Source organism: Marmota marmota, unplaced genomic scaffold (genome assembly GCF_001458135.2).
Source record: "Marmota marmota marmota unplaced genomic scaffold, marMar, whole genome shotgun sequence".
NCBI lineage: Eukaryota > Metazoa > Chordata > Mammalia > Rodentia > Sciuridae > Marmota > Marmota marmota.
The window spans coordinates 2,401,916-2,428,131 of NW_025999961.1; the positions used below are offsets into that span (position 1 = coordinate 2,401,916).

The following is a 26,216-nucleotide window of genomic DNA, read 5'->3' on the forward strand; positions in this document are numbered from 1 at the left end:
TTTTTTTTTTTTTTTTTTTTTTTTTTTTTTTTGGTTCTCAGAGTTAAAAAGTTAAAGGGGTGCTTAACTACTGAGCCACATCCCCAGCCCTTTTTATTTTAAGGAAGGGACTTGCTAACTTGCTGAGGCTGGCCTCAAACTTGGGATCCTACTGCCTCAGCCTCCCAAGTCACTGGGATTACAGGCATGTGCCACCACACCCAGGTAATACCTATTTTTTAAAAAAGTTTGAGACAAACTGGTGATCAGAAAAGTAAACCTTATGTGACCTTACAAATGAAAATCTTAAGAAGGGCCTATCCAGGCTGGGGATGTGGCTCAAGCGGTAGCGCTCTTGCCTGGCATGCGTGCGGCCCGGGTTCGATCTTTAGCACCACATACAAACAAAGATGTTGTGTCCGCCGAAAACTGAAAAATAAATATTGAAATTCTCTCTCTTTACGAAAAAAAAAAAAAAGAAGGGCCTATCCTTAGAATTCTTGCTGCTAAGTCTTATCATGTTACCTAAAAAGTTTAAGATAAATTTTAGAAGCATTTGTTGTAATATTGTCAAATACCAAAACAATATAAAATTAATTATGCCAGCATTAATCTCAATCTAAAATTCACTTATTCCAATTTATAGAAAACATTTATCAAAGATTTTCTCTTTTTTTCCTTACACTGTAGGCAGGTGATGGCCGGAAAAAAAATGGATTTTTGCCAAAATGCTGCTACTGCCCCCTAGTGCCCATTTCAAAGAATGAACACCTTCACAAAGCAGTTTGAAAATGCTAAGGAATGCATACACTGAATTTTGGAATAGAGCTTCTAGCATCCTCTGCTGACAGGATTTTGCAGGTATAATTAAATTGCTTGGCTTTAAATAACACTAATTTTCCTTTCAAGTTAAAAATCATTAAGCATTCTCACACTGTTTTTTAAAAACTTTTCTTCCTAGCTTCAATTAAATCAAAATTGATCATTAAATCAAATATTGATGATGATTATAAAAATGATAAAACCTTACATTTTTGAGTGCTCAATATATGCCAATTCCTGTTAACTCTTCATGAATCAGTTTATTCTCAAATGAATTCCTGAAAACTAAAATAAATGTTGGCCATGGTGGTACACATCTGTAATCCCAATAATTCAAGAGGCTGAGGCAAGAGGATCACAAGTTCAAAGCCAGCCTCAGCTACTCAGCAAAACCCTCAGCAACTTAGTGAGTCCCTGTCTCAAAAAATAAAAAAGGCCTGGCAATATAGCTCAGTGGTAAAGTACCCCTGGGTTCAATCCACTACCAAAACATAAATTCTGAAAAAGAAGAGAAGTTTTAGCCACTTTTAACTCTTCAACTTTTCCCTATGTATGAGGAAAAGAGACTGACTGATACAGGTGGTTGGCAATGACCAACGCCGAAGGGATGAAAACTCTCAGAACAGAAAGACAGAGAAGCACAGTGGTGGCCCAAATTTGGACTCTCAATCACAGAACGTGCCAGCCAGGGAGTCATATAAAGTTCATGAAAAACAGGTGCTCACAACTAAAAACGCACTGTTACATCCAGCCCTTAGTTACGGTCATAAAAATCTAAATTTCAATTTTCTGTAGTAATGGGAAACAGAATAGCAAGAATGAGGAAAATCCTCAATAATCCCAAAGTCTCCATTTAATCATGAGTTACAACCTTCTTCACCTTAAAAAAAAAACTGGTTCAGGGCTGGGGTTGTGGCTCAGTGGTAGAGCACTTGCCTCACACGTGTGAGGTATTGGGTTTGATCCTCAGTACCAAATAAAAATAAATAAATAAAGATATTGTATCCCCTACAACTAAAAAAATATTAAAACAAAAAAACTTCTGGGGCTGGGGTTGTGGCTCAGTGGTAGAGTACTTGCCTAGCATGTGTGAGGCACTGGGTTCAATCCTCAGCATCACATAAAAATAAATAAATAAAATAAAGGTATTATGTTCATCTATAACTAAAAAATATTAAAAAAAAAAAAAAACTTCTGGGGAACTGGGGTTGTAGCTCAGTGGTAGATCATTCTACCACTGTGAAGCACTAGGTTTGAATCTCAGCACCACATAAAAATAAATAAATAAAAATATTGTGTCCATCTACAACTAAAAAAAATTATAAAAAAAAAAAAAAAAAGAAAATCTTCTGGGGGGGATGGGGTTGTGGTTCAGCGATAGAGCGCTTGCCTAGCATGTGTGAAACACTAGGTCACTATGTTCAATTCTCAGCATCACATATAAGCAAATAAATAAATAATTAAATAAAGTCCATCAATAACCAATAAAACTTTTTTAAAAAGACCTTCTGGGGGCTGGGGATGTGGCAGTAGCACACTCGCCTGGCATGCATGGGGCCTGGATTCGATCCTTAGCACCACATACAAATAAAGATGTGGTGTCCGCCGAAAACTAAAAATAAATAAATAAATAAAAGAATTATATATAAAAAAAAAAACCCACCTTCTGGTTCATGTACAATAATAGGAATGGTTAAAAAATTATTTTTCACCTCCTTTCTCCAACCCTTCCCACCTTAATTTTTGTTTACTTATCTCATTACAAAAAAATAATAATAAAGCTTCAAATTTTATTTTAAAGAATAATTTTATACAATGGTGTATAAGTAAAATGAAGTAAAAAATGAGTGATATACATTAATATTTCCAATCCATGATTTAAGCAAACTAAGCCTAACTACTTATCAGTAAGTAAAGTAAAATGTATATGAATAAAATGTAATCTATTTCAGCAGTGCAGTTTATAACATACCTACTAACATGTACTCTGGTAATTTTCCTTCAAATTCTGGAGCTATCAAAAACTCATGTTGAATAGCCTCAAAAAAATAAAATGCTTGGGAATCAATCTAACAAAAAATGATGAATGACCTTTACAGTGAAAACCACATAACACTAAAGAAAGAAACTGAAGAAGATCTTAGAAGATGGAAGGATCTGCCATGCTCTTGGGCAGGCAGAATTAACATTGTCAAAATGACCATCCTACCAAAAGCATTATGCAGATTTAATGAAATTCCTATTAAAATCCCAATGACATTCTTCATAGAATGAGAAAAAGCCATCATGAAATTCATTTGGAAAAATAAGAGGCCCAGAAAAGCCAAAGCAATCCTTAGCAAGAAGACTGAAGGCGGAAGCATCACAATACCAAACCTTAAACTATACTACAGAGCCATAGTAACAAAAACAACATGGTACTGGCACCAAAACAGACACATATACCAATGGTACAGAATTGAAGACACAGAGACAAACCCACAGAAATACAGTTATCTCATACTAGACAAAGGCACCAAAAACATATATTAGAGAAAAGATAGCCAATTCAACAAATGGTGCTGAGAATACTAGAAATCTACATGTAGCAAAATGAAATTAAACCTGTCTCTTACCCTATACAGAACTCAGCTCAAGTGGATCAAAGACTTAGGCACTAGAACACAGACCCTGCGCCTAATAGAAGAAAAAGTAGACCCAAATTTCCCTATGTTGGCTTAGGAACTGATTTCCTTAACAAGACTCCTAAAGCACAAGAAGTAACATCAAGAATCAATAAATGGGATGGATTCAAACTAAAAAGCTTTTTCTCAGCAAAGGAAACAATCAAGAATATGAAGAGAGAACCTACAGAATGGGAGAAAAAATTTACCACATGCACCTCAGATAGAGCACTAATTTCCAGGATATAGGAAGAACTAAAAAAGCTCAACACTAAAAAGACAAATAACCCAATCAATAAAGGGGCTAAGGGACTGAACAGCACTTCACAGAAGAAGAAATACAACTAACCAACAAATATACGAAAAAAAAGTTCCAATATTTCTACAATCTGAGGAACGCAAATCAAAACTAGATTTCATCTCAGTCTAGTCAGAATGGCAATTATCAAGAATACAAGCAAGGGCTGGGGTTGTGGCTCAATAGTAGAGTGCTTGCCTAGCATATGTGAGTCACTGGGTTTGATCCTCGGCACCACATAAAAGTAAAATAAAGGTATTGTGTCCACCTACAAGTAAAAAATAAATGTTTAAAAAAAAGAATACAAGCAATAATAAATTTTGGCAAGGATGTGAGAGAAAAGGCACACTCATACACTGCTGGTGGTTGCACACTGGTGCAACCAATTTGACCCAGCTATCCCACTCCTTGGTCTATACCAAAAGGACTTAAAAATCAGCATACTACATCAATGTTTATAGCAGCTCAATTCACAATAGCTAAACTATGGAACCAACCTAGATGCCCTTCAACAGATGAATGGATAAAGAAAATGTGGTACATATACACAATGAACTATTACTCAGCCCTTAAAGAAGAATGACATTATGGCGTTTGCTGGTAAATGGACTGAGCTTAGATTATGAAGTTAAAAATCATTAAGCATTCTTACATTCTTAAACTATTATTTATACAATTTAATCAATCACATTCTACCTCAGGGCAGCCCTCACAATTATTAAATTATTATGTAAATAAATTATAAGGTCAGGACAAAGCATATATAATGGTTCTTTAGGAAATAAATGTTCACCTTCATTTCTTCACTCATATTTGCTTGTTCTTCTATCCCTACTTTCATTTTCCATGTTAAAACTAAGGATCAATGTGTCATAAAGGAAAAAAACTAAAATGTCATAAAATGAACATTTCGATTATAAAAACCAAAAAATGTTTGATTTCATTTTACAAATATTACTTCTATACAAACTATATAGATGCTATAGGGGTTTTTAAAAATGACTATCTTTTATCTTCTAGTCTCTGTACTTGAGATCATGCCATATGATTGCAAAAGGGAGGCAGAAGAATTAAGACAAGGAAAAAATGACGATTTAACAAGGAAAATAATTTAAGTTTGCTAAAGAAGACAGAAACCAAGCCTGGGAGGCAGCACATGCAGCTGACATCTGGAAAAGTTGCTTAGAGGAAATCACTTTTGAAATGTCCCTAAAGGCTGGTCAGAACTTCAATGAATTCTCATATTGAAAGCACTGAATGCACAGGGAAGGAAAAATGGAGGAATGGGAAACAAACATTGAAGTTTTGATCAGTGTCATCAAAATTAACAACTCCCTTTATCAGAGAGAATTAATGGGCAAACAGGATTGGTGAGGTCTGATACATTTATCAATCAGATCTTCTATGTATCACTCCATGCTGATGAAAGATAATACATGTCATTGAAAACATATTCTGAATTACTAATGAACCCAGTGCTAAGAAATTACTTATCATATGTTAGTTGTATAAATAATAAAGAAGAGTGGGTAAAACCTGCTATTAAAAATGATAACCATAAATTCAACTAAAGGCAAATAGCTTATTTTGTTTAGAGCTATAACTTGCTTACTTAACAAGGAACATTCCCTAAACAGTGAAACATTCAAAATGTACTTTCTATTAAGATCTTTTACTGAAAATTCTTTTGTAAAGTTAAGAAAAAAAGACAGTTTTTCTATCTTCCTTTACCTGATGGGCATTCCCCATGATTCTGTATATAAGTGAAAGTGACAGATATATAGTCAAGCTTGCCTAGATCTTTGCTGAAACAAGTTTCATAAATCTTTCCTTAACCCATTTTGTCCTATCATCCCAGATGTGAAATACCTATAAAAACTTAAATTGAGCAACAAATACACCACTTGTGAAAACTTTGAAATAATTACTGTTTTTAGAGGTCTACTTTTTGAGAAAAGCAATAGGTAATTGATTAAAACATCTGAAAAATACATATATATTTGAAAAAGTACATATATATGAAAGGATATGTACCCTCTATATTATGATTCCTAATCTATTTTAATTCACCTTGGTTGGTTTTGTTGAAATGTTCACAGAAACTGAAATTGAAAAGCTGAACCTTAATAGGTTAATTAAATGAACCATAAAGACTACAATTCATTTCTGAAGAAAAACAGTAAAATAAGCAAACAAGAGAATCAGCCAGACACAAAATAATTAAAATAAAATCCATGCATGTTAATACAGTAAACAAATCCTAAGAGTTTGAAAACTGTATCAGTATCCATAAGTTTCATGTTCTGTTCCTTTGGAGAAAGGAGCTAATGTTCACAATGTATGTAGTAAAATAAAATATGCATAATGAATAAATAAATATGTGTGTGTGTGTGTGTGTGTGTGTGTATGCCATACAGTATCAAAGGACTATTCACAATGGCTAAAGACATAAAAACCAAAGTAAATACATAATTTACTATTGCTATAACTGAAAGTACCAAACACTGAATATAAATATACATTCAGTGCATAGTGGCTAGTTGCCCTCTATAATCCATCCTTTGGTATTGGAAGCATTAAATTTTAGCTGAATTTCTGACTTCCAAAATAAATATTATACTTCTTAAATGAAAGAAAAATGTAAAGTTCAAAACTATTAGCCTTCTTTACTTTATCCTTTCTGTCTTTCTACTAACAGAACTGTACAAATAATGGCAATCTCTTAAGCATCCATCTTGAAGCTCATGAATTGAGGATTGTCATGGGGGAGAAAAAAAAAAAGAGGCAACCTAAGTCTGGAATATTCTGAACCTGCAAATCAGTCTGGTCTATTTAATGACTAATTCACTGAGAAAGAAAAAACATTTTTATCTTGGTTAAACCACAGCTATTTTGAATTTTCGGTTACCGGCAGCTCAAGGCTCAACCTCACAGGCTACCAAATACAGGAGATAAAGTATCATTAACAGTCTGGATGTAAACAGCAACACGCTAACTTAATAGCCAGGTTTAGGCAAGGAAATAAACAGGTTGGGTTAATTAATTAATTTCTGTAGGATGAAAGAAAAAGAAAACTAAGAAATATTCACTGATTATTTAATGCTTCTTATTCAAATTCTTTTATGATTCACTGATTATTTAATGCTTCTTATTCAAATTCTTTTATGATTCACTGATTATTTAATGCTTCTTATTCAAATTCTTTTATTATTGGAAAGCTTCATATTCTTAATATTCAGACACATCTTTTCTTAACTTTCCTAATTTTTTGTTGTTGTTCTTGTTGTGAAACATTATCCCTTTCATTTTTAACCCTTAAAATACACACTGTTAATCTATTATAACTTCTCTGATTAATTCATTTTAAGGTACAGCCAAATCAACTCCAATAATATTCTCATTTCTAATTAGTCCTGATCATTTCAGTTACCTTTAATTAGCACAAATGCTTCTAATAAGCCAGGCATGGTGGCACATACCAGTAATCCCAACAGTCTGGGAGGCTGAGGCAGGAGGATCACAAGTTCAAACCCAGCCTCAGCAACTTAGCGAGACCCTGTCTCAAATTTTTAAAAAAGAGCTGGGGATGTGGCTCAGTGGTTAAGTGTCCCTGGATTCAATCCCTGGTACCAAAAATTAAAATTAAAAAAAATTGGGGGGCTCAGTGGTAGAGTGCTTGACTACTATGTGCGAGGCCCTGGGTTCAATCCTCAATACCACATAAAAATAAATACAAAAATTTAAATGTCTGGTCTGGGGATGTGGCTCAAGCGGTAGCACGCTCGTCTGGCATGCGCAGGGCACTGGGTTCGATCTGCAACACCACGTAAAAATAAAATAAAGATATTGTGTCCACCTAAAACTAAAAAAAAATAAATATTTTTTAAAAATTTAAATGTCTATAATATTAGTAATGTGACAGCTGTCATCTCTATTTAATTCCTAATTTTAAAGAGAATATATCTATTGCTCCTTAATTATTATAAACCTGACTGCTATAAGGAAGCATAAATAACTTATTTAACATAGTATGAAACTTCCCTTTTAGTTTCATTTTTAAATGCTTTTATTATAAACTGTTTTTTTCAATTCCCTGTTTTGCTGTTAAAATAGATGACCTTAATAATAGTAGCAAACATTAATTGAGCACTTTAAATATCATACACCATACTAAAGATTCTGTATATATACACTCACTCATTCAATAGGTCCACACAATTTGAGCTGATAGTCTTATTTTATAAAAGACAGACAGACAGACACGGAGAGGCTAAGTAATTTGCCCAAAATTACTGTTTTGAGGTAAAAGAGCCCCATTTGGCTACAGAACCTACTCTCTTAATCACTACTCTATGTTGCCTCCCTGTATCTATATTTTACTACTGTTTATTCCCTAAATGACTATTATAGTATTCCAGTCAAGAGTAAAACCTGGGGCACAGTAATGCACAAATGCATTCTACTATCATATATAACTAATTAAAACAAACTAAATTTTTTTTTAAATTGCAATTAATAGAATTTATTATTAAAACAAGATTTTTAATGAAATTATCAACTTTTCCTAATTTTATAAAGGCTCACACACATGTGTGTATACACACACACACACACACATTGTTTTATGTGATAAAGATTACAAAATTTAAATTTAAAGCTTTATTTGGGGACTGGGGATGTGGCTCAAGTGGTAACGCGCTGGCCTGGCATGCGCGAGACACTGGGTTGGATCCTCAGCACCACGTAAAAATAAATAAAGATATGTGTCCACCTAAAACAAAAAAAAAAATTTAAAAAAAAAAAAAAGCTTTATTTGGTCAACTGTGAACATAAATTGACAAATTTGGTATAGTGAGTCCATGAACATGAATACTCAAATACCAATTTTGACAAAATTCCTAACAGATTGACAAAAGCTATTTCTTATCATTACTATTCATTTCATTTCTTAATTACTACTAAAAATCATTTGTCACAGAGAAAGGAGATATTTGAAAACTCATCTACTCCAAGTGTCAAATATGTATTTTTATCAAGTTTCCTTTCACTATTTTGGAGATTATGTATTCTATTTCCACTCTTTGGGGAATTATTCTTAAAACTGTAACTTATACATTGAACTTAAACTAGTATAAACTAATAGCTCTACTCTCCTCCAAAATAATTCAAGGATGTCGAAATGAAGGAATTCTAATCCCACTCTCCCATCTTCCACTTCATTGTTGATGATAATTTTAGATTCAATTTATTTTTAAATCTCCCCCATGCTTTCTTCATCATTTATACTGAATGTATAGATTTAATAAAATGTAATATTAATTTCTTTTTAACACATTATCTTCACTTATTAGTTTTTAGCTGTGTTTCCTTCTTCTAGCATTTTTCAGATTCGTTTTGTTTTCTGTTCCTTTATTCTTACTCATGATTAACAGTTTAGCAGGAAATTCATCTCTACACTATTTTAAAGATGGCGCTCCCTGCAGGGTGCAGTGGCGCTTGCCTGTAATCCCAGAGGCTCGGGAGGCTGACAGGAGGATGATGAGTTCAAAGCCAGCCTCAGCAACATCAAGGTGCTAAGCAACTCAGTGAGACCCTGTCTCTAAATAAAATACAAAATACGGCTGAGGATGCTGGCTCAGAAGTCAAGTGGCCCTGAGTTGAATCCCTGGTACCAAAAAAAAATAAAAAAATAAAGATGCCACTCCCATGAATTCTTAAATTATACCTGAATACTTACTTCTTCTTCTCCTTCATCTTCTCCTTCGTCATCATCATCATCTTCTCCTTCTTCATAAAGCGGTGGGGGTAAAGGCCCAAGGATATCTTCCTCCATAAGATTAACTGGTTCTCCTACCATTTTAGGAGGTAAAGGAGGACCAATTAACTCATCAGAAGAAGAATCAGAAGTGTCTTCACTTTCACTGCTACTGGTATCCCTAAAAATGAAGAAAAAAAGAAATGATTTGCCTCTGCTACTATAAAAACTCTACCTCTAAATATACCGTCTTGTTCAGAAAATCCTGCCTTTTTTTATTTTTTTAAAGAATATTTTTAATTGTCGGTGGACATAATACCTTTATTTTATTTTTTATTTTTTATGTGGTGCTGAGGATCAAACCCAGGGCCTCACACATGCTAAGTGAGCATTCTACCACTGAGTCACAACCCCAGCCCCCTGCCTCTTCTTTTAACACTTGAGTTTTTCATTTGGTAATTCAAACATTAAATATAGAAATGTTACAATTTGGATCTAGAATGTCACCCAAAGGCTTATGTTGAAGAATTGAAGGTCCCCAATGCAGTAACGTTCAGAGAGGGAGCTTTGGGGAAGTAAATGGATCATGAGGTCTCTGATCTCATCAATAGGTGAATTCACTTATGGATTGATAGATGAATGGGCTATCAGAAGGTGGGGCCCAGTTGGAGGAAGTAGTTCACAGGGGCATGCCTTTGAAGAGTACATCTTGTCCCTGGCCCCTTCCCCACTCTCTTTGCTTCCTGGCCATATGAGTTGGGCAATTTGCTCTGCCATTTCCCTCCCCCATGATTTTCTGTCTCATCATAGGCTCAGAAACAGTGGAGCTAGCTGACCATGAACTAAATCCATGAGGGCCAAAATAAATCTTTCCTGCATTTAAGTTGTTTATGTCAGGTATTCTGTCACTGTAATGAAAATCTAACTAGCACAAACTCAAATATTATTTTTATCTTAAGAAAGTAAAAAAAAAAAATTCCTAATTATCTTACCCAAACATAAGTCAAAGATAACAAGTCACAGCAATTATACATTAGAGGTTCATTAAATCATTGTTACTCATAAAGAGAACAACAAAGAAAAACTACAAAATACTAGAACCATAGAGTGAAAACCTTTGAGATAACCAATGACTCTATTAACTATATCTGAATTGAATCACTGCCACAGGAGCAAATAAAGCCATTCGTGTAAGAGAGTTAATATAACTCCTAAAATGTTCCAATACAAATCCTAAACAACAAATTATTTCTGAGTAGTAATCCAAGTTTGCCAAACTGCCAACATTTTAAGTTAAAACTAGCAATCTTGGATTCTAAAACACATCTTCACTAAGGCATATACAGATTCCCATTTATTCATTTTTCCCCAGTACTGAGAATTGAACCCAGAGCTTCACATGCCAGGCAAGCCCTTCCCACTTCTGTTATTTTTGTGAGGCAGGGTTTCACTAAATTGCCCAAGCTGGTCTCAAATTTGCAATCCACCTGCTTCAGCCTCCTGAGTTGCTGAGATTACAGATATGCACCACCTCGTTCATCCAGCCATTTTTTTTTTAAAGAGAGAGAGAGAGAGAGACAGAGAGAGAGAATTTTTTTAATATTTATTTTTTAGTTTTCGGCGGACACAACATCTTTGTTTGTATGTGGTGCTGAGGATCGAACCCGGGCCGCACGCATGCCAGGCGACCGAGCTACCACTTGAGCCACATCCCCAACCCCAGCCATTTTCTTTTAATCTAAAATATTTTGAGACACTTATGACCACATTTAAGGTCTCTAATCAAACATCTCTAGGCATTTTGAGAGCCACCAATATCCACCATACCTCCATCCCATCTCCAGAGAGATGAGAATTCAGCACTACTTATAGTATCAATTAATCTTTTTTAATCTTTCAAATGTTTTAATTAGATTAAAAGCATCAGAACCTTCTAATAAAGTATCTCAGGTATGTTAGCTCCATGAAAGAAGAAATTTATGTTTTGCTCACTGCTCTTTCTTGCATCTAAGAGATGCTTGACATATAGAAGGTTACTCAACAATTACTGATGGGAAAGATGGGATTTTTCTTTTTATTTTCATCTAGATTCAACACAGGAGGGAATACATTCTCACAAACATATTATCCTTACACAAAGAGCTGGAAAACCTCCTTAAAGATTTGAGCTGGCCAGCTCACCATCTCCAGCCCCATAGGCTTTCTTTCTTAATTGAACAGTTTAAGCTTGATTCACCATGAGGGTCTTTACACTGCAGTTCTCTTTTCCAGGTCACTCTTTCCATAATTTGTTATATGGCTTCTATGCCACCATTCAGGCTTCCTCAACTGTCACCACCTCAAACAGGCATCAGAGCACAACTTCTCTAAATTTTCACACATCCCCAAGGCACTATTACCTTAATTACCTTACATTTCTAATCTTCATTACATGTATGCTAAATTATCTTATTTGATTGGTTATTTAGTTGTTTATAGTCTGTTGTCCACTCCCTAAAATACCCCACCCCAATATGAGCTCCATTAGAACAGAGTTCTTACCTGAATCACTGCTATATGCCCCAGTGCCTAAAACAGTGTCTACTCCACAGACGATGCTTAATGAATTAACTACTGAATGATTCTACAAATATATATTAAGTTATTTACTCTCATCAAATTATCTTCCTTGTGATTAAAGGACAACTTCCAGCTCTATGCATTTAGAAGCCACAGAACTTCTTAATGCAAATTTATTCAAAGCCTCTAGAGCTCTAAACTAAAATATTGATCCTTAGTACCCATGCTAAGTTAACTAATTCAAAAATAAGCCTTAAACTGAGAACTAAAGTTATCTATGCTGATTTCATGGCTAATTATCCAGTCTTAATACCCACATAAAATCTGGATAAAATGCATTAGGTTCTATGTAGCTTCTAACTCCATTTCTGGTGTTTTGCTTCTAATGTACCCAAACAAAACAAAGTCCATGAAATTATTTCCAAAAATGTCTTTGATAGAAAACAGAATATATTCCATATTTTAAAATATGCCTTGATTTAATGTGATACCAAAACATAAACTAGAGCATGAGAAATAGCATATATTGGATGAGAAAATAGAGAAGCATCAAATCCTCTTTCGCAGAAGACTCTTTTTCTTTTTTTTTTTTTTTTCTTTTGGCGGGGGGTGGGTACCAAGGATTGAACTCAGGGGGACTCAACCACTGAGCCACATCCCCAGCCCTATTTTTAGAGACAGGGTCTCACTGAGTTGCTTAGTGCCTTGCCATTGCTGAGGCTGGCTTTGAACTCTTGATCCTTCTGCCTCAGCCTCCTAAGCCACTGGATTACAGGAGTTCCCTCGGCTCTCAGAAGACTTTTTAAGGAGATTTTTAAATAAGCATTAAATAATGTCTATGGTTGTACAATTTCAATTTAGGAACTAAATTCATAAACAAAATTGTTTTTCCTACTAACTTCTTAAGAGGAAATACAAATGCCTAACATTTTCTAAATAACTCAGTGAGACCCTGTCTCTAAATATTAAAGTACGAAATAGGGCTAGGGATATGGCTCAGTGGTTAAGTGCTCATGAGTTCAATCTCTAGTACCTCCCCCCCACACCCCGCAAAAAAAGGCTGGGATGTTCCTCAGTGATAAATTGTCCCTTGGTTCAATCCCCAGTACCAAAAAATTAAAAGGGAGACTTGGACTTCTAGTCCCATTCTGCTTCCCAATAGACACAAACTCTAGCAAACGCCAAGATATAGACTTAAGGTTCTGCTCAAGAGTCTAGACTGAGGTACTAAAGATCTACACCAAAGAATAGGTGAGCAAAAAAATGACATTATATAGCATGAGTTTTTGTATTTATACTTTTATCCAAGAATAGAAGTAAATCAATTCCATGGTAGATTTTGCCCAGCATATTATATTTAAACAATGAAAAGTTTATGGAACCAATTTGACAATTAATAATATATGTAGGACAGGGGATATAGCTCAGTGATAAAAGGCTTACCTAAAATGCCAAGGCCGTGGGTTTGATTCTCAACCATAAAAATAACAATAATAGTAATCTAAACTTTAAGGTTTTTTTATTATTCCACCCAGATTTGGTATCTATCTATGTTCATACTCTTTAAAGTTCTTAATAATTAGTTTAGTATTAAGCTTCACTTTAAAGTAATTTTTAAAATGCACAGATTTAAACATATCATATGGAATACTTTTTAAAAATCCCATTGAGCTGGATGAAGTGACAAAAGCCTATAATCCCAGCAACTCTGGAAGATAAGGGAGGAGAATCACAAGTTCAAGGCCAGCCTCAGCAACTTAGTAAGGCCCTAAGAAACTTAGTGAGACCCTGTCTCAAAATAAAAAATATAAAGAGCTAGGGATGTAGCTCAGTGGCAAAGTGTCTCTGGGTTCAATCTCAAGTACCAAATAAATAAATAAATAAAATCCCACTGATTTCAATAGGACATAGGACTTTTTCATGGCCTAGGAACAGATAATTGCCTCTTATATAATATGCTTTTTCTTTGAGGGGGGGGGGGCAGTACCAAGGATTGAACTCAGGGGTACTCGACTTCTGAGCCATATCCCCAGCCCTATTTTGTATTTTATTTAGAGACAAGTCACACTGAGTTGCTTAACGCATCGCTTTTGCTGAGGCTGGCTTTGAACTCACAATCCACCTGACTCAGCCTCCTATATAAGCTTTTAATATCAGGATCTTTGTCTAAATTGTCTTAAGAACACTTAGAAAAATAATAGTTTAAGAGAAGCCTTCTGAGAGAATCAGGCACCTGGATAATGATTTTGAGCACTCTCTGGCCATATTTGAGCCTGATGGTGTGGGTTCAATATCTTCACTTTGTCTTCTTAATTCTTTCTCTCTGTTCATTTCTTCTTCTTTTTCTCTTGCTTCTGAAAAGATTATTTTAAGAAATTCCAACAGTTAGACTTCAAAACTTAAAATGTGATTTAGAGTATTACCAACAATAGTAAATTAGCCATGGCACAGCCACGATGGAGAACAGTGATAGTTCCTTAAAAAATTAAACAGAATTACCACGTGATCCAGCAATTTACTTCTAGAAAAAAATATATTCAGAAAAATTGAAAGCATAATTATACAAAGGTGTTTGTACATCCACGTTCATAGCACCATTATTCACAACAGCTAAAATGTGGAAGGAACCAAAGTGTCCATCTACAGAAGAAAGGATAAGCAAAATGTGGTATATCCATACAATGGAATATTATTCAAGCCATGAAAAGGAAATTCAAGGATGCAATGCTGAGTGAAACAAATCAAAGAAAGATAAATACTGTATGTTACCATTACAAATACTATATGATGCATGAGGTGATACAGAGTAGCTAAAACCAGAGACAAAGGACTTGGGGGGAGGAGGAACGAGAAGTTATTATTTAATAGTTTTAGTTTTATGTGATGAATAGAACCAACAGAGATGAATGGTGGTGATAGTTGCACAAAACTAAAAACTTAAAAATGGTTACGATGATCAATTTTATCTTCTATTTTACCACAATAAAGTTAAAAAGAAAAGTTGCTAACTAAACGATCAATAGGAAAAAATTGAACAAAATTACTGCACGACAACATAAAATGCAACCAATAAAAACAGATGGAAAATGTAGAAATGTAGAAAATATTAACAGAGTTGCAATGCAAATTAGCATGTGAATAGTCTATGAACCATGAAGGCACAATATAAAATGATAAAGAAGGTGATATGTAAAAAAGACTCCAAAGGTGAGATTTTAGGTAATTTACTTGTTACATTTTAAACCAGAAACTGTGCTTTTTTCATTTCTGAATTTCCTACACTGGATTTTTAGTCAAGACTACCTACCAAAATTCTAGAAAATTTTCCCCTTTATTAGATTTCTAGAGTTGTTTATTTTAAAAAGGAAAAAAAAATTATTCACAAAATTTAGTTTTTTTCTTCTGGTAATCTCACTTTGCAACTGGAGAGGGCACTTAGGTAGGAAAAGAATTATATGGCACACACTTCTAATCTCAGGTACTCAAGAGGCTTGGGCAAGAGGATCACGAGTTGAAGGTCATCCTCAGCAATTTAACAGAATCCTATTTCAAGTTAGAACAAAAAAAAGGGCTGGGATGTAGCTTAGTGGTAGAGTGTTCCTCGATTCAATCCCCAGTACTGAAAAGAAAAAGAATTATATAGTTTGATTCTAAGTTGCTACTCTTAATAACCTGAGATAATCTTTAACATTTTTTCCTTTGTTTAATAACAAAATACAATATTGTACATCCAGTTAAGCAGTAGCAAAGGACATTTATTAACTGCAATGTTGTATTCTTTAGTGTCTTGTTGCTGGAATGTGAAAGAAGAGAAACAAAGAGATAACCAGCAAGTATCAACAAGGAACTAGTCTTTCAAGTAGAATCTGGAGGATAAAATCTCTCTGGGAAGAGGCAAGGCAAACTATAATTCCAGCTCATGTTGATTTTCTCTGCTACCCACTGAACTGAGATGGGTAAAAAGAGTCAATAATTCTGTATTCTTCTATGGATGAAGCTGAATTTAAAAAAATAAAATAGAAGCATAGTATCTAGAATTTAGATTGAGCCAGTTTGGCTCCTACTTTCTTTCTGCTTTCAGTCATCCCTCCAAGACTTACACGTTGAGGGGACATTCGTACTCTCAGCTTATCCCATAGGATAAGCTTGGGGCCAATTCTGTCCTAAATAAGGAAGATAACGATGAAGAAATTTTATTTGCTAAATTATTAGCCTCATTATCTTTTCCTCGCTAAGAAAATAATTTTCTCCAGATGGGAGGCATCATTATGCTTCAGGCAAAGCTGGGCCCCTCCCTATAGCTACTACTTTTGGGTAACAATTTGTCTTTAAAAAAAAGGCAAGGGGGGGGGGCATGGCTGGGATTGTGGCTCGGCAGTAAAACACTCACTCACCTAGCATGTGCAAGGCACTGGGTTCAATCCTCAACACAACATAAAAATAAAAGTATTGTGTCAAACTACAACTTAAACAAAAGATTAAAAAAAATAAAAGCATCCCATATGTATACAACTTTAAGTTAACAGCAAACTATCCAAAACAACTGTCCCATCTAGACGGATTCACAGAAACTGCAGATTCCAATAAATGTAATTCAGCACCTGAAAATTTCACTATAGTAACTACTTAGTAGGAAGAAATAAGTTAAGATAAAATGTAAAGGAAATAAGATTACTAGAAATATAAGTTAAAACAAATGTTTTCTAATTGTGATATTCTCTTTACCCACAGTACTTAAACCTTGCTGAAATGATTCATTTGGCTTTTTTTTTTTTTTAAATATTTATTTATTTTTTTAGTTCTCGGCGGACACAACATCTTTGTTTGTATGTGGTGCTGAGGATCGAACCCGGGCCGCACGCATGACAGGCGAGCGCGCTACCACTTGAGCCACAGCCCCAGCCCTACCTTTAGTTTTTATATACTTATTTATGTGTGGTACTGAGGATTGAACCCAGTGCCTCACACATGCTAGGCAAGCGTTCTGTTTTGCCACTGAGCCACAACCACAACCCCACTTTTGTTATTTAACAACTCACTTGGGGCTGGGGATGTGGCTCAAGCGGTAGTGCCCTCACCTGGCATGCGTGCGGCTCGGGTCCCATCCTCAGCACCACAAACAAACAAAGATGTTGTGTCCGCTGAAAACTAAAAAATAAACATTAAAAAATTCTCTCTCTCTCACTCTCTTTTTTAAAAAAAACAAAAAAACTCACTGGCCTACCAATTTCATAAAAATTTAATTTAAAATCTGTTTAATGGCAAAATACTAACGAATAAGAAACTAGATGAGACTGTTTCAATTACATTAACTACATTTCTCCATTAAATATTTAGGGAAAATGGGCTGGGGCTATAGCTCAGTAGACAGACTGCTTGCCTAGCACACGTGAGGCACTAGGTTCGATCCTCAGCACCACATAAAAATAAAGATATTATGCCCATCTACAAGTGTGTGTGTATATATATACACACACACACACACATATATATGTGTGTATATATATATACACACACATATATATTTATATATTTTATATATATAAAATAAAGGTATTATGTTCATCTACAACTTCAAAAAATAAATGAAAAAAAAATATTTAGGTATGTGGGGCTGGGGTTGTGGCTGAGTGGTAGAGCACTTGCCTCACATGTGTGCATGTGTGAGGCACTGGGTTCAATTCTCAATAGCACATATAAATAAAATGAAAAAAATAAAGTTTCCATCAACAACTAAAAGAAATTTTTAAAAAATTAGGGATGTAACTACTACAGATAAAGCTGTTAGGCACAGTACATATGAAAACAAAGAACAAAGTTGTAGCTTTAGACATTAACAATATGCAAATAAATTTATAATTTATAGTTTTATAAAAATACAGGTGAGGAACAACTATGATACCCAAGAGATATTAAAACAATTCCAAGGAAAAGTAAAACATAACATAGATTCATAAGATGAGGAAGAATTTAGCTGGCTGGAGAGAAAAAATGTTTCAGGGGAAAATAAAATTCTTCCTAAAGCTTGTCTAATTTCTGAAATTTCTGCAACAATTATCTCTTTTCAGGTTCATTAAGTCATCCACTGACATTAGATTCAAATCCTACCTTAAAATAGTTTTTTCCATCAAGTAACAGAAAAAAATTCATAATTCACCCAAAGCATAATCACACCCAAATTAAATATCTGAATAAAAGAAAATGTTTCTTCCCCATTTATTTCCTCATGATTTTTTAAGGGGGTCTATGTCTTTCATGTCTTATACCTTTCAGGAACATACAGGACATATTAAAACAATTTGTATAACTTCCATACATTTCTTAACACATATTTTATTAAGATTTTATAGTAATTCATTCTTTCTACTAGGGCATTTAGAACCAAAACAGTTCACATCCACATACAAAGACAATTACACTTACTATTAAGAGTGTTAAGGTCTTACTACCCCATGTGTGAACCAATGCCCAGGTAAAGACCCCAATACTAACCATGAAATTAATAATGCCTATATTTAAATTTGCCAATTTTAAAGTGAAATTGTATGTCAATCCAATTGTCTGGATGTAATTTAATTGCCAAATTGGGCAAACACAAAAATAATGTCTTCCAATGAATAACTTCCCAGACAGAAGATTACTAACATATTCCAATAAATTATCCCAAATCACATTTTCCATTTACATACTACAGCTAAGCAGATCTTTCAAACAGACATCAATGTAGATTCAGGTGTTAAAATCAGGGATAGAAACAGCAGTCCAAGTCCAAGAACATAATACTAAATCAAGAGAGTTTAATACATTTAACTTGTTAATAAATATTAAGAACAGTCTTGAGACAATTTTTCAGAAATGTAAAAATCTAATGATTCCCTGAAATTTCTCTTAGGTAGAGTACATACATGTTTTATGAAGAAAAATTATAGGATTTAAAAATAGAAATATACTTCACTATTTACAAGATAATATGCCCAACATACTAATCCCTTCAAGAACCCCCAAGATAGATCTTATCATATCCACCTAACAGAGAATTTAAGGATCAGATGTTTGACAACCCATCCAGCTTTAGTCATCTAGTAGATTGTGGGGCTGAATTTCAAACCTAAATTCTCCAGCTCCATATGCCAAGCTTTTTCCAGTGGATTGTGCCAACCTAAAATATTTTCCAGATAGTCAGGATTTTTTTAAAGTGTAGTATTACAATTCTAAATCCAATTCAATTTCCTCAAATATATACTAAGAATCTATTTTGCTGGGGACTACAAAACTTATATTGCTAAATAAGATATATCTCCCTGTTCAAAGCTTTTTTTTTTTTTAAGTAGTAGATGGACACAATACCCTTATTTTGTTTATTTATTTTTAATGTAGTGCTAAGGATTGAACCCAGTGCCTCACACATGCTAGGCAAGCGCTCTACCACTGAGCCACAATCCCAGCCCTGTTCAAAGCATTTTGTATGACATATGTAAAGAACTAAATACAATATACCAAAATTTTGACAGTATAAGCATTCATAAAAATGTTTATAAATGCTTGAAATGTTTGTAAATATATCTCAGAGAACATACCTTTGTATCTGATATTAAAATTGATTTTTTAGATGTGATATACAATATGAAATATATTTGATCTTTGTCCCCATATCCAACCACAGAGCTCCTAAAATCTTAAGAATTTCCTGAGTTGTCCGAACTGTCTTTTGTTATTCATTAGGAGCCCCTTTTGATCATGTAAACCAGTTTAAGTTGAGATAAAGTACTGTAGGTCCCCTAGACAGTCTCAGGATAGAACTACTCTGGGAAAAAAAGGGGGTTGGCTAGAGATAAGTTCTATAAAACCTCTTGAAAACTATAGTTGAACTTCAAGGTTACTGAACATGTGGAAGAGCTTAGGGATTGGTGTACCCTGAATCTACCCAAACCCATACCTTGCCCACTACATCACTTCACCTGGCTGTTCATCTCTATACTTTAGAATATCCTTTATAAACCAGTAAATATTAAGTAAAGTGTTTCCCTAAGCTCTAAGAGTTGTCCTAGAAAATTATTAAGCACAGCAGATGGGGGTTCATGAGAATGCCATTTTATAGTCAGTGGACCAGAGACACAGGTCACAATCTGGGACCAGCAATTAACATCTGAAGTGGTAGCAGTACTGTGGAGGTTTCCAGGTAAGTAGTTTCAGAAATGAATTGAGTTGTTAAAAACCCAGTTGGTGTTCATATAAGAATTGCTTGAGGGGCTGGGGATGTGGCTCAAGTGGTAGCGCGCTCGCCTGGCATGCCTGCGGCCCGGGTTCGATCCTCAGCACCACATACAAAACAAAGATGTTGTATCCGCCGACAACTAAAAAATAAATATTAAAATTCTCTCTCTCTCACTCTCTCTTTAAAAAAAAAAAAATAGTTACTGAATAAAGTCTGTCTTTACGACCTTTAACTAGTGTTCGGTTTTAAAAAAAAAGAATTGCTTGATGCCAGAGGAAAAACTCCCACACATTTGGTGTTAGACATGAAGTATGTGAGAAAAGGAAAAACAGTTTGGTTTTTCCTTTCTTTTATAAAGTATTTTGGTTAAGGGCTGGGGTTGTGGCTCAGTGGTAGAGCACTTGCCTAGCATGTGTGAGGCACTGGGTTTGATTCTCAGCACCGTGTATTAATAAATAAAAAATAAAGGTCCATTCATAACTAAAAAAAAAATATTCTGGTTTTTTTAAAGGATCCTTATTGCTTTATGATACATGCTTAAATATTTATAGATAAAACAGTATGTCTAGGATTTGCCTCAAAGTAATCAGAGAAAGGAAGCAAATGGAACAGTAGCTTGCTTTATTTGTTTATTTGTTCTTTTTGGACTGGGGATTAAACCCAGGGGTGCTTTATCACTAAGCTGTATCCCCAGACCTTTTTTATTTTTTTTTTGGAAATAGGGTCTCGCTAAGTTGCTGATGGTCTCGTTGAGTCTTGCCTTGATTTTGCGATCCTCTTTCTTAGTCTCCCAAATCACTGAAATTACAAGGCTGTGCCATCAAGCCCAGCAATGAATTGTTACAGTAGTTAAAATCTGAGTGATAGGTAAATGGTAGTTCACTACTGTATGTATAATTTGAAATTTCACATAATGAAGATTAAAAACCAAATAGTGTATGTACTTAGCTGCCTTTTTAACACACACACACACACACACAAAAATTTTCTTCAAAAAACCAGAAATATGTTGTTTCAAGCTCACAATCTAAATGTTAGATATTGCTACTAAACCATTTATCACTTTTAAACCAACAATGACAAGTACGATAACAATATTCATTTAAATTGAATTTTTTGAGGAGTCCTGTCTGTCTGATTGCTAGCCTCTTCTCTAGTATAAGAATAAGCTGAATCAGATCCAAAGAAAGCAGAGGAGTCAGTCTTCTCCGAAAACTCTGAGGTGGTACCTAGAACTGCCAACCATCTGGTATCAAACCAGTCTGGAAATTAAGGCCTTCATTAAATGTCTGATACAACTCATTAAGGCAGGGATTCAACAGCAGCAGCCACATTCACTGTATGTCTCAATTTTCTATACTGTCTGGGTCAACAGTCAGTGGTGTAAACAGCTCTGAGAGCCACCTCTGGCCCAGCCTTCCAAATACTGGTTCCGCTGTAAGCAGGAAAGAAAAAAATGAAATGAGAGTCAGACAGAGGTGGGAGGAGAAGTAATAAAGAAACTGCTATTCTGATTCCTATAAATTAATTGAGAATCCTTATTTGTTCACAGAACACACTTTAAAAGATTTTAGAATGCAGACCTTCTTATCCTATTTAGGTGCAGCTTTTACCATGTTTAAAAAGAAAAAAGAATTAAAGTTCTGCTTGTAAAAAAGAACCAGCACATATGGTCCCTTAAACAACTTTGAAAATATTTTTCTGTCTTTTAACTGTCAAAATAGTCTTGCTAAGTATATACAGTATTTAAACCAATAAAAGGAAAAGGACAAATATCTGAACTTCTTACCCAGTGTCTTCCGACTTCTTTCCACAGCTGTTCTTCGAGTTTGCTCAAACATAGCTTCCAAGTCAAATGTGCGAGCTTTTTTTCCTAAAACAGGAGCAAATGACAGATTATGACTATCTTTTAATAAGCTGGCCAAACTTCAGGTATTTAATAATTACTGGCTGATCAATAACTACTTAGGCTGTCTACTTTCTATCAAGACTCCAAAATAAGAAGAAAAAAATCAAGGAAAAAAAAATTTAGATTACAGAGAATTTTTTTTAATTTAAAATTCTACTTTATTTATTAAATGTGGTGTGCTGAGAATCAAACCCAGTGCCTCACCAGTGCTAGGCAAGTGCTCTGAGCTACAGCCCTACAGAGACTTTTTAATGGTAACCTCAAATACTAGGTATAGGTTGAATATCGCTTATCCAATGCTTAGAACCACAAGCATTTCAGATTTGGGGCTTTTTCAAATTTTGAAATATGTGCACAGATTTTACTGGTTAAGCATCCGTAATTCAAAATCCAAAACTTTTTGCACACTGTCATAATGTTCAAAAGGTTTGAATTGCAGAAGTTTCAATTAGGAATGCTCAACCTGTAACATTAAATGGCCAACTTCCTTATACTTCCCTAATTTATCTGGATCCTTAACCATGGTGTGTTGAGCAGAATGGAGAATGTCCACACCTCAATCTCTAGAACATGAGAAACTATTCCAAGTGCATGGAAAAGGGATTTTTCAGATATAATTAGATTACAGGCTTTAAAATAGGGAGACTTTTCTATTCAGTCCATTTTAATCACAAAGCCCTAAAAAGCAAAGATGAAAAACAGTTATGTTTTCCAAAGAGATTCAAAAGCAGGAGAAGGGCTCAAGGCACTGAAGTTGGCTTGAAGACAAAAGGACAACATTGAAGAGAACTCCATGTATGCTAAGGAGGTAGGAGACAGCCAGACAGAAAGGCTGCAAGGAACTGTATTGAGCATGGATGCAGATTTTTCTGACACACACCAGATCCTCCAGATGAGAGAACAGGCTTCCCAACACCCCACTTCTGCCTTGACACCCAGAGCAGAGAAAGCAGCACAGCTCACCTGGACTTCTGACTGATAAAACAGCACCAATAATTATCGCCTAGTTCTAAGATGCTAAATTTGTGGTAATTTGTTACAGCAGGAAAAAAATATATAATTACTAACTATATTTTTAAGCATATTATCTTAAACATAGTATTAAAACTCCCAAAGAACCAAACACTAAATGTGAAATGTAAAGCTGTAGAAATGGGGATGATCCCCATAACTTTCCCCTACTTGGCATAAACATCTGGACCATTCCTCTCACTCTTGAGTAAAGGAATGTAATACTGGATTGTAGGATTTATTAACAATGTAATAATGAACACAACCAAAAGCCTTCAGGTTAAATCCTCAAACATTGGCCCTTAGTGCACCTACAGTCCCAGCTACTTCCAGAGGTTAAGGCTAGAGAAATATTTAAACTAAAGAGTTCAGTCCCAAACAGGGCAACATAATAAGACCACCCCCATCTTTTAAAAAAATGGCCCCCAATGTGTAAGTCCCATGTTTAATTATTAGCAATACAATCAATTCATAATGGTGAAAAATAGGACACCAAAAATTTGAGAGTTTAAAGAAATTATGAAGAATCTCAATGTTTGAATGAACCACATGTTCATTTTAAAACACAAAGTAATTTTAAAACACAAAAGTAATTTTAAAACACAAAATTTTAAAACACAAAGTAAAAAGAATAAACATTTTTCACATATCACTTTTTAAAATGATAATTCGTATTCTGCATTGGTAGGGTATCATAAGAATGGCATTCCTACTATAAACTGCTGACTTTGGTACATATTGAAACACCCTTTCTAAAAGGCATTATGGCAGTAACTGTCAAGCAGCTTTTAAAAATGCATACTCATTTTTTTAGATACTTTTTAATATTTACATTGTAAAAAAAAAAAGTTGCCCTTCTTTTAGAAATCTACTCTATAGAAATACACATAAAAAGCCTTATAGAAAAAAGAAAAGTGTTATTCATAAAAAATGTTCTTTTAGCCTTATTTTTAAAAAATTTAAATTACAAACCATGTAAGGGAAAGTTAAAAATATTACACATTACAGCACTATTAGTCTATTATCCACTCATTCAAAATCGTGTTTTGGGACAGCAGTATAACTCAGTAGTAGAACATGTGTTTAGCATATATGAAGCCCTTGATTTGATCCCAGCATTACAAAAAAAAAAAAAAAAAAATTCATGTTTTGGGAGAACATTTTACAATACATGAATCCTCAAAATATTGTCTTTCGCTATATTATAAATTGTTGGGTACAATAGTGCATGCTCGTAATCCCAGCAACTTGGGAGGCTGGGGCAGGAGGATCTAAAGTTTGAGGCCAGCCTCAGCAACTTAGAAAGACACTGTCTCAAAATAAAAGATAAAAAGGACTAGGGGGCTGGGGTTGTGGCTCAGCAGTAGAGTACTTGCCTAGCATGTGTGAGGCACTGGGTTCAATCCTCAGCACCATATAAATATAAAGAAATAAAGTATTGTGTCCATCTACAACTAAAAATATTTAGAAAAGAAAAAAAAAGGACTGGGATGTAGCTCAGTGGTAAGCATCCCTGGGTTCAATCCCCAGTACATAATAATAATAATGTAAATTTACACATAAGTATATTAATTTTCTTAATACAGAAAAACTGAGAAGTTTTGTTTTGATTTTTAGATCATGAGTGATTTTACTTTATTCCTTGTGATTTACTGTGTTCTCTAGATTTTTCTGCTATTAATAAGTATTGTTTTTGAAATTAGGGGGGAGGGTTTTAAAATTAAAAAAAAAAAAGACCTGAAATGAAAATAAATATTGTAGTTACCTATTTGTTGATCTGTGCTCACCAGAAGATAGTAAACATGTGGCTGAAGACATGAACTGAATAAATGAATTAAATACATTAGCCTGACATTTGTTCCCAGCAAAAATGGGATGGAAAAACAATTTACATTTGATTTTTACTGAGGGCAATGCTTTAAACCGATGACTACATCTTGTTGAGACCCTTTTCTTTACCCGATAATGTGCCATAACTAGGGTCCACACAAAGATTGAAGTAAAGATTTTTGGAGGAAAAAGAAGCAAAAGGGACCGAACAGGGGCTGGGGCTCCATGGCAGAGTGCTTGCCTAGCACTTGTGAGGCACTGGGTTCGATCCTTAGCACCGCACACAAAAATAAGCACATAAAATAAAGGCATGCTGTCCATCTACAACTACCAAAAAAAAAAATTTTTAAAGGGACGACACAGGGCTAGGGTTGTGGCTCAGTGGTAGAGCACTTGCCTAGCATGCGTGAGACACTGGGTTCGAACCTTGGCACCACATAAAAATAAAATAAAGGTACGTGTCCACCTACAACTAAAAAGTAAATGTTAAAAAATATTTTAACAAAAGGGGGATCGAGAGGCTGGGGTTGTGGCTCAGTGGTAGCGCGCTCGCCTAGCATGCGTGAGGCACTGGATTCGGTCCTCAGCACCACATAAAAACAAAATAATGTGTCCGCCTAAAACTAAAGATACATAAATAAATAAATGTTTTTTTAAAAAGGGGGATCGAACAACAATTATAATATTATCTAATGACTTCCCCCGCCCCCCCCCCTTTTTTTTTCCAAAAAGGCCATTTCTTAGCTCTGTTTCAGGACGCAAAGAGACAATTCCTTCCACCAACATATGTTCTCCTCTGAGTAAGTCCCAAAAACTGTACCTTTCTTTCAAGACTTGTCGGTAAGTGTCGTGTGCACTGGTCCCAACAGAAGGGAAGGGTAGAAGACGAATGAGGAAAATATCGAGAAACTAGAGACTCTACGCTAAAGCTAAAAGGAGTTGGCACGCCACAAAGCGCAACGCAGAAGTGACAACTCGGCCTTCTCTCCTGACCTTCAGTTCTTAAATCCTCTGCAAAAGGAGACGGGGCTCTGCCCCTGCCATTCACTCACCGAACCCCGTGAAGCCCATGGTAACTGCCAGCTCTGGGTCGGGTCCCGACGCGTCTGAGCCTGTCACTGTGGCAAGAAAAAGGAGAGGAGTTCCCGTTAGTGCGGCGCCCGGCACCAGGGACA

At 35.0% G+C, this 26,216-nt stretch overlaps 1 protein-coding gene across 3 annotated transcripts in view; it reads right to left on the minus strand.

The window, feature by feature from the left end:
• The window catches only part of Wdr70 (WD repeat domain 70), a 281,334-nt gene that overhangs the window by 254,924 nt on the left and 194 nt on the right, over positions 1 to 26,216 (minus strand). The window contains exons 2-5 of one of the 3 annotated variants that reach the window (XM_015496352.2): positions 26,094 to 26,159; positions 22,081 to 22,164; positions 14,310 to 14,430; positions 9,500 to 9,698 (exon numbers count right to left, since the gene is read on the minus strand). In XM_015496352.2, coding sequence (XP_015351838.1) covers positions 9,500 to 9,698; positions 14,310 to 14,430; positions 22,081 to 22,164; positions 26,094 to 26,159 — 470 coding nt within the window. Of the gene's footprint in view, positions 1 to 9,487; positions 9,699 to 14,309; positions 14,431 to 20,807; positions 21,727 to 22,080; positions 22,165 to 26,093; positions 26,160 to 26,216 lie in introns of those variants that run through there. The other 2 variants (XM_048802879.1, XM_048802880.1) reach the window with 2 other exon arrangements.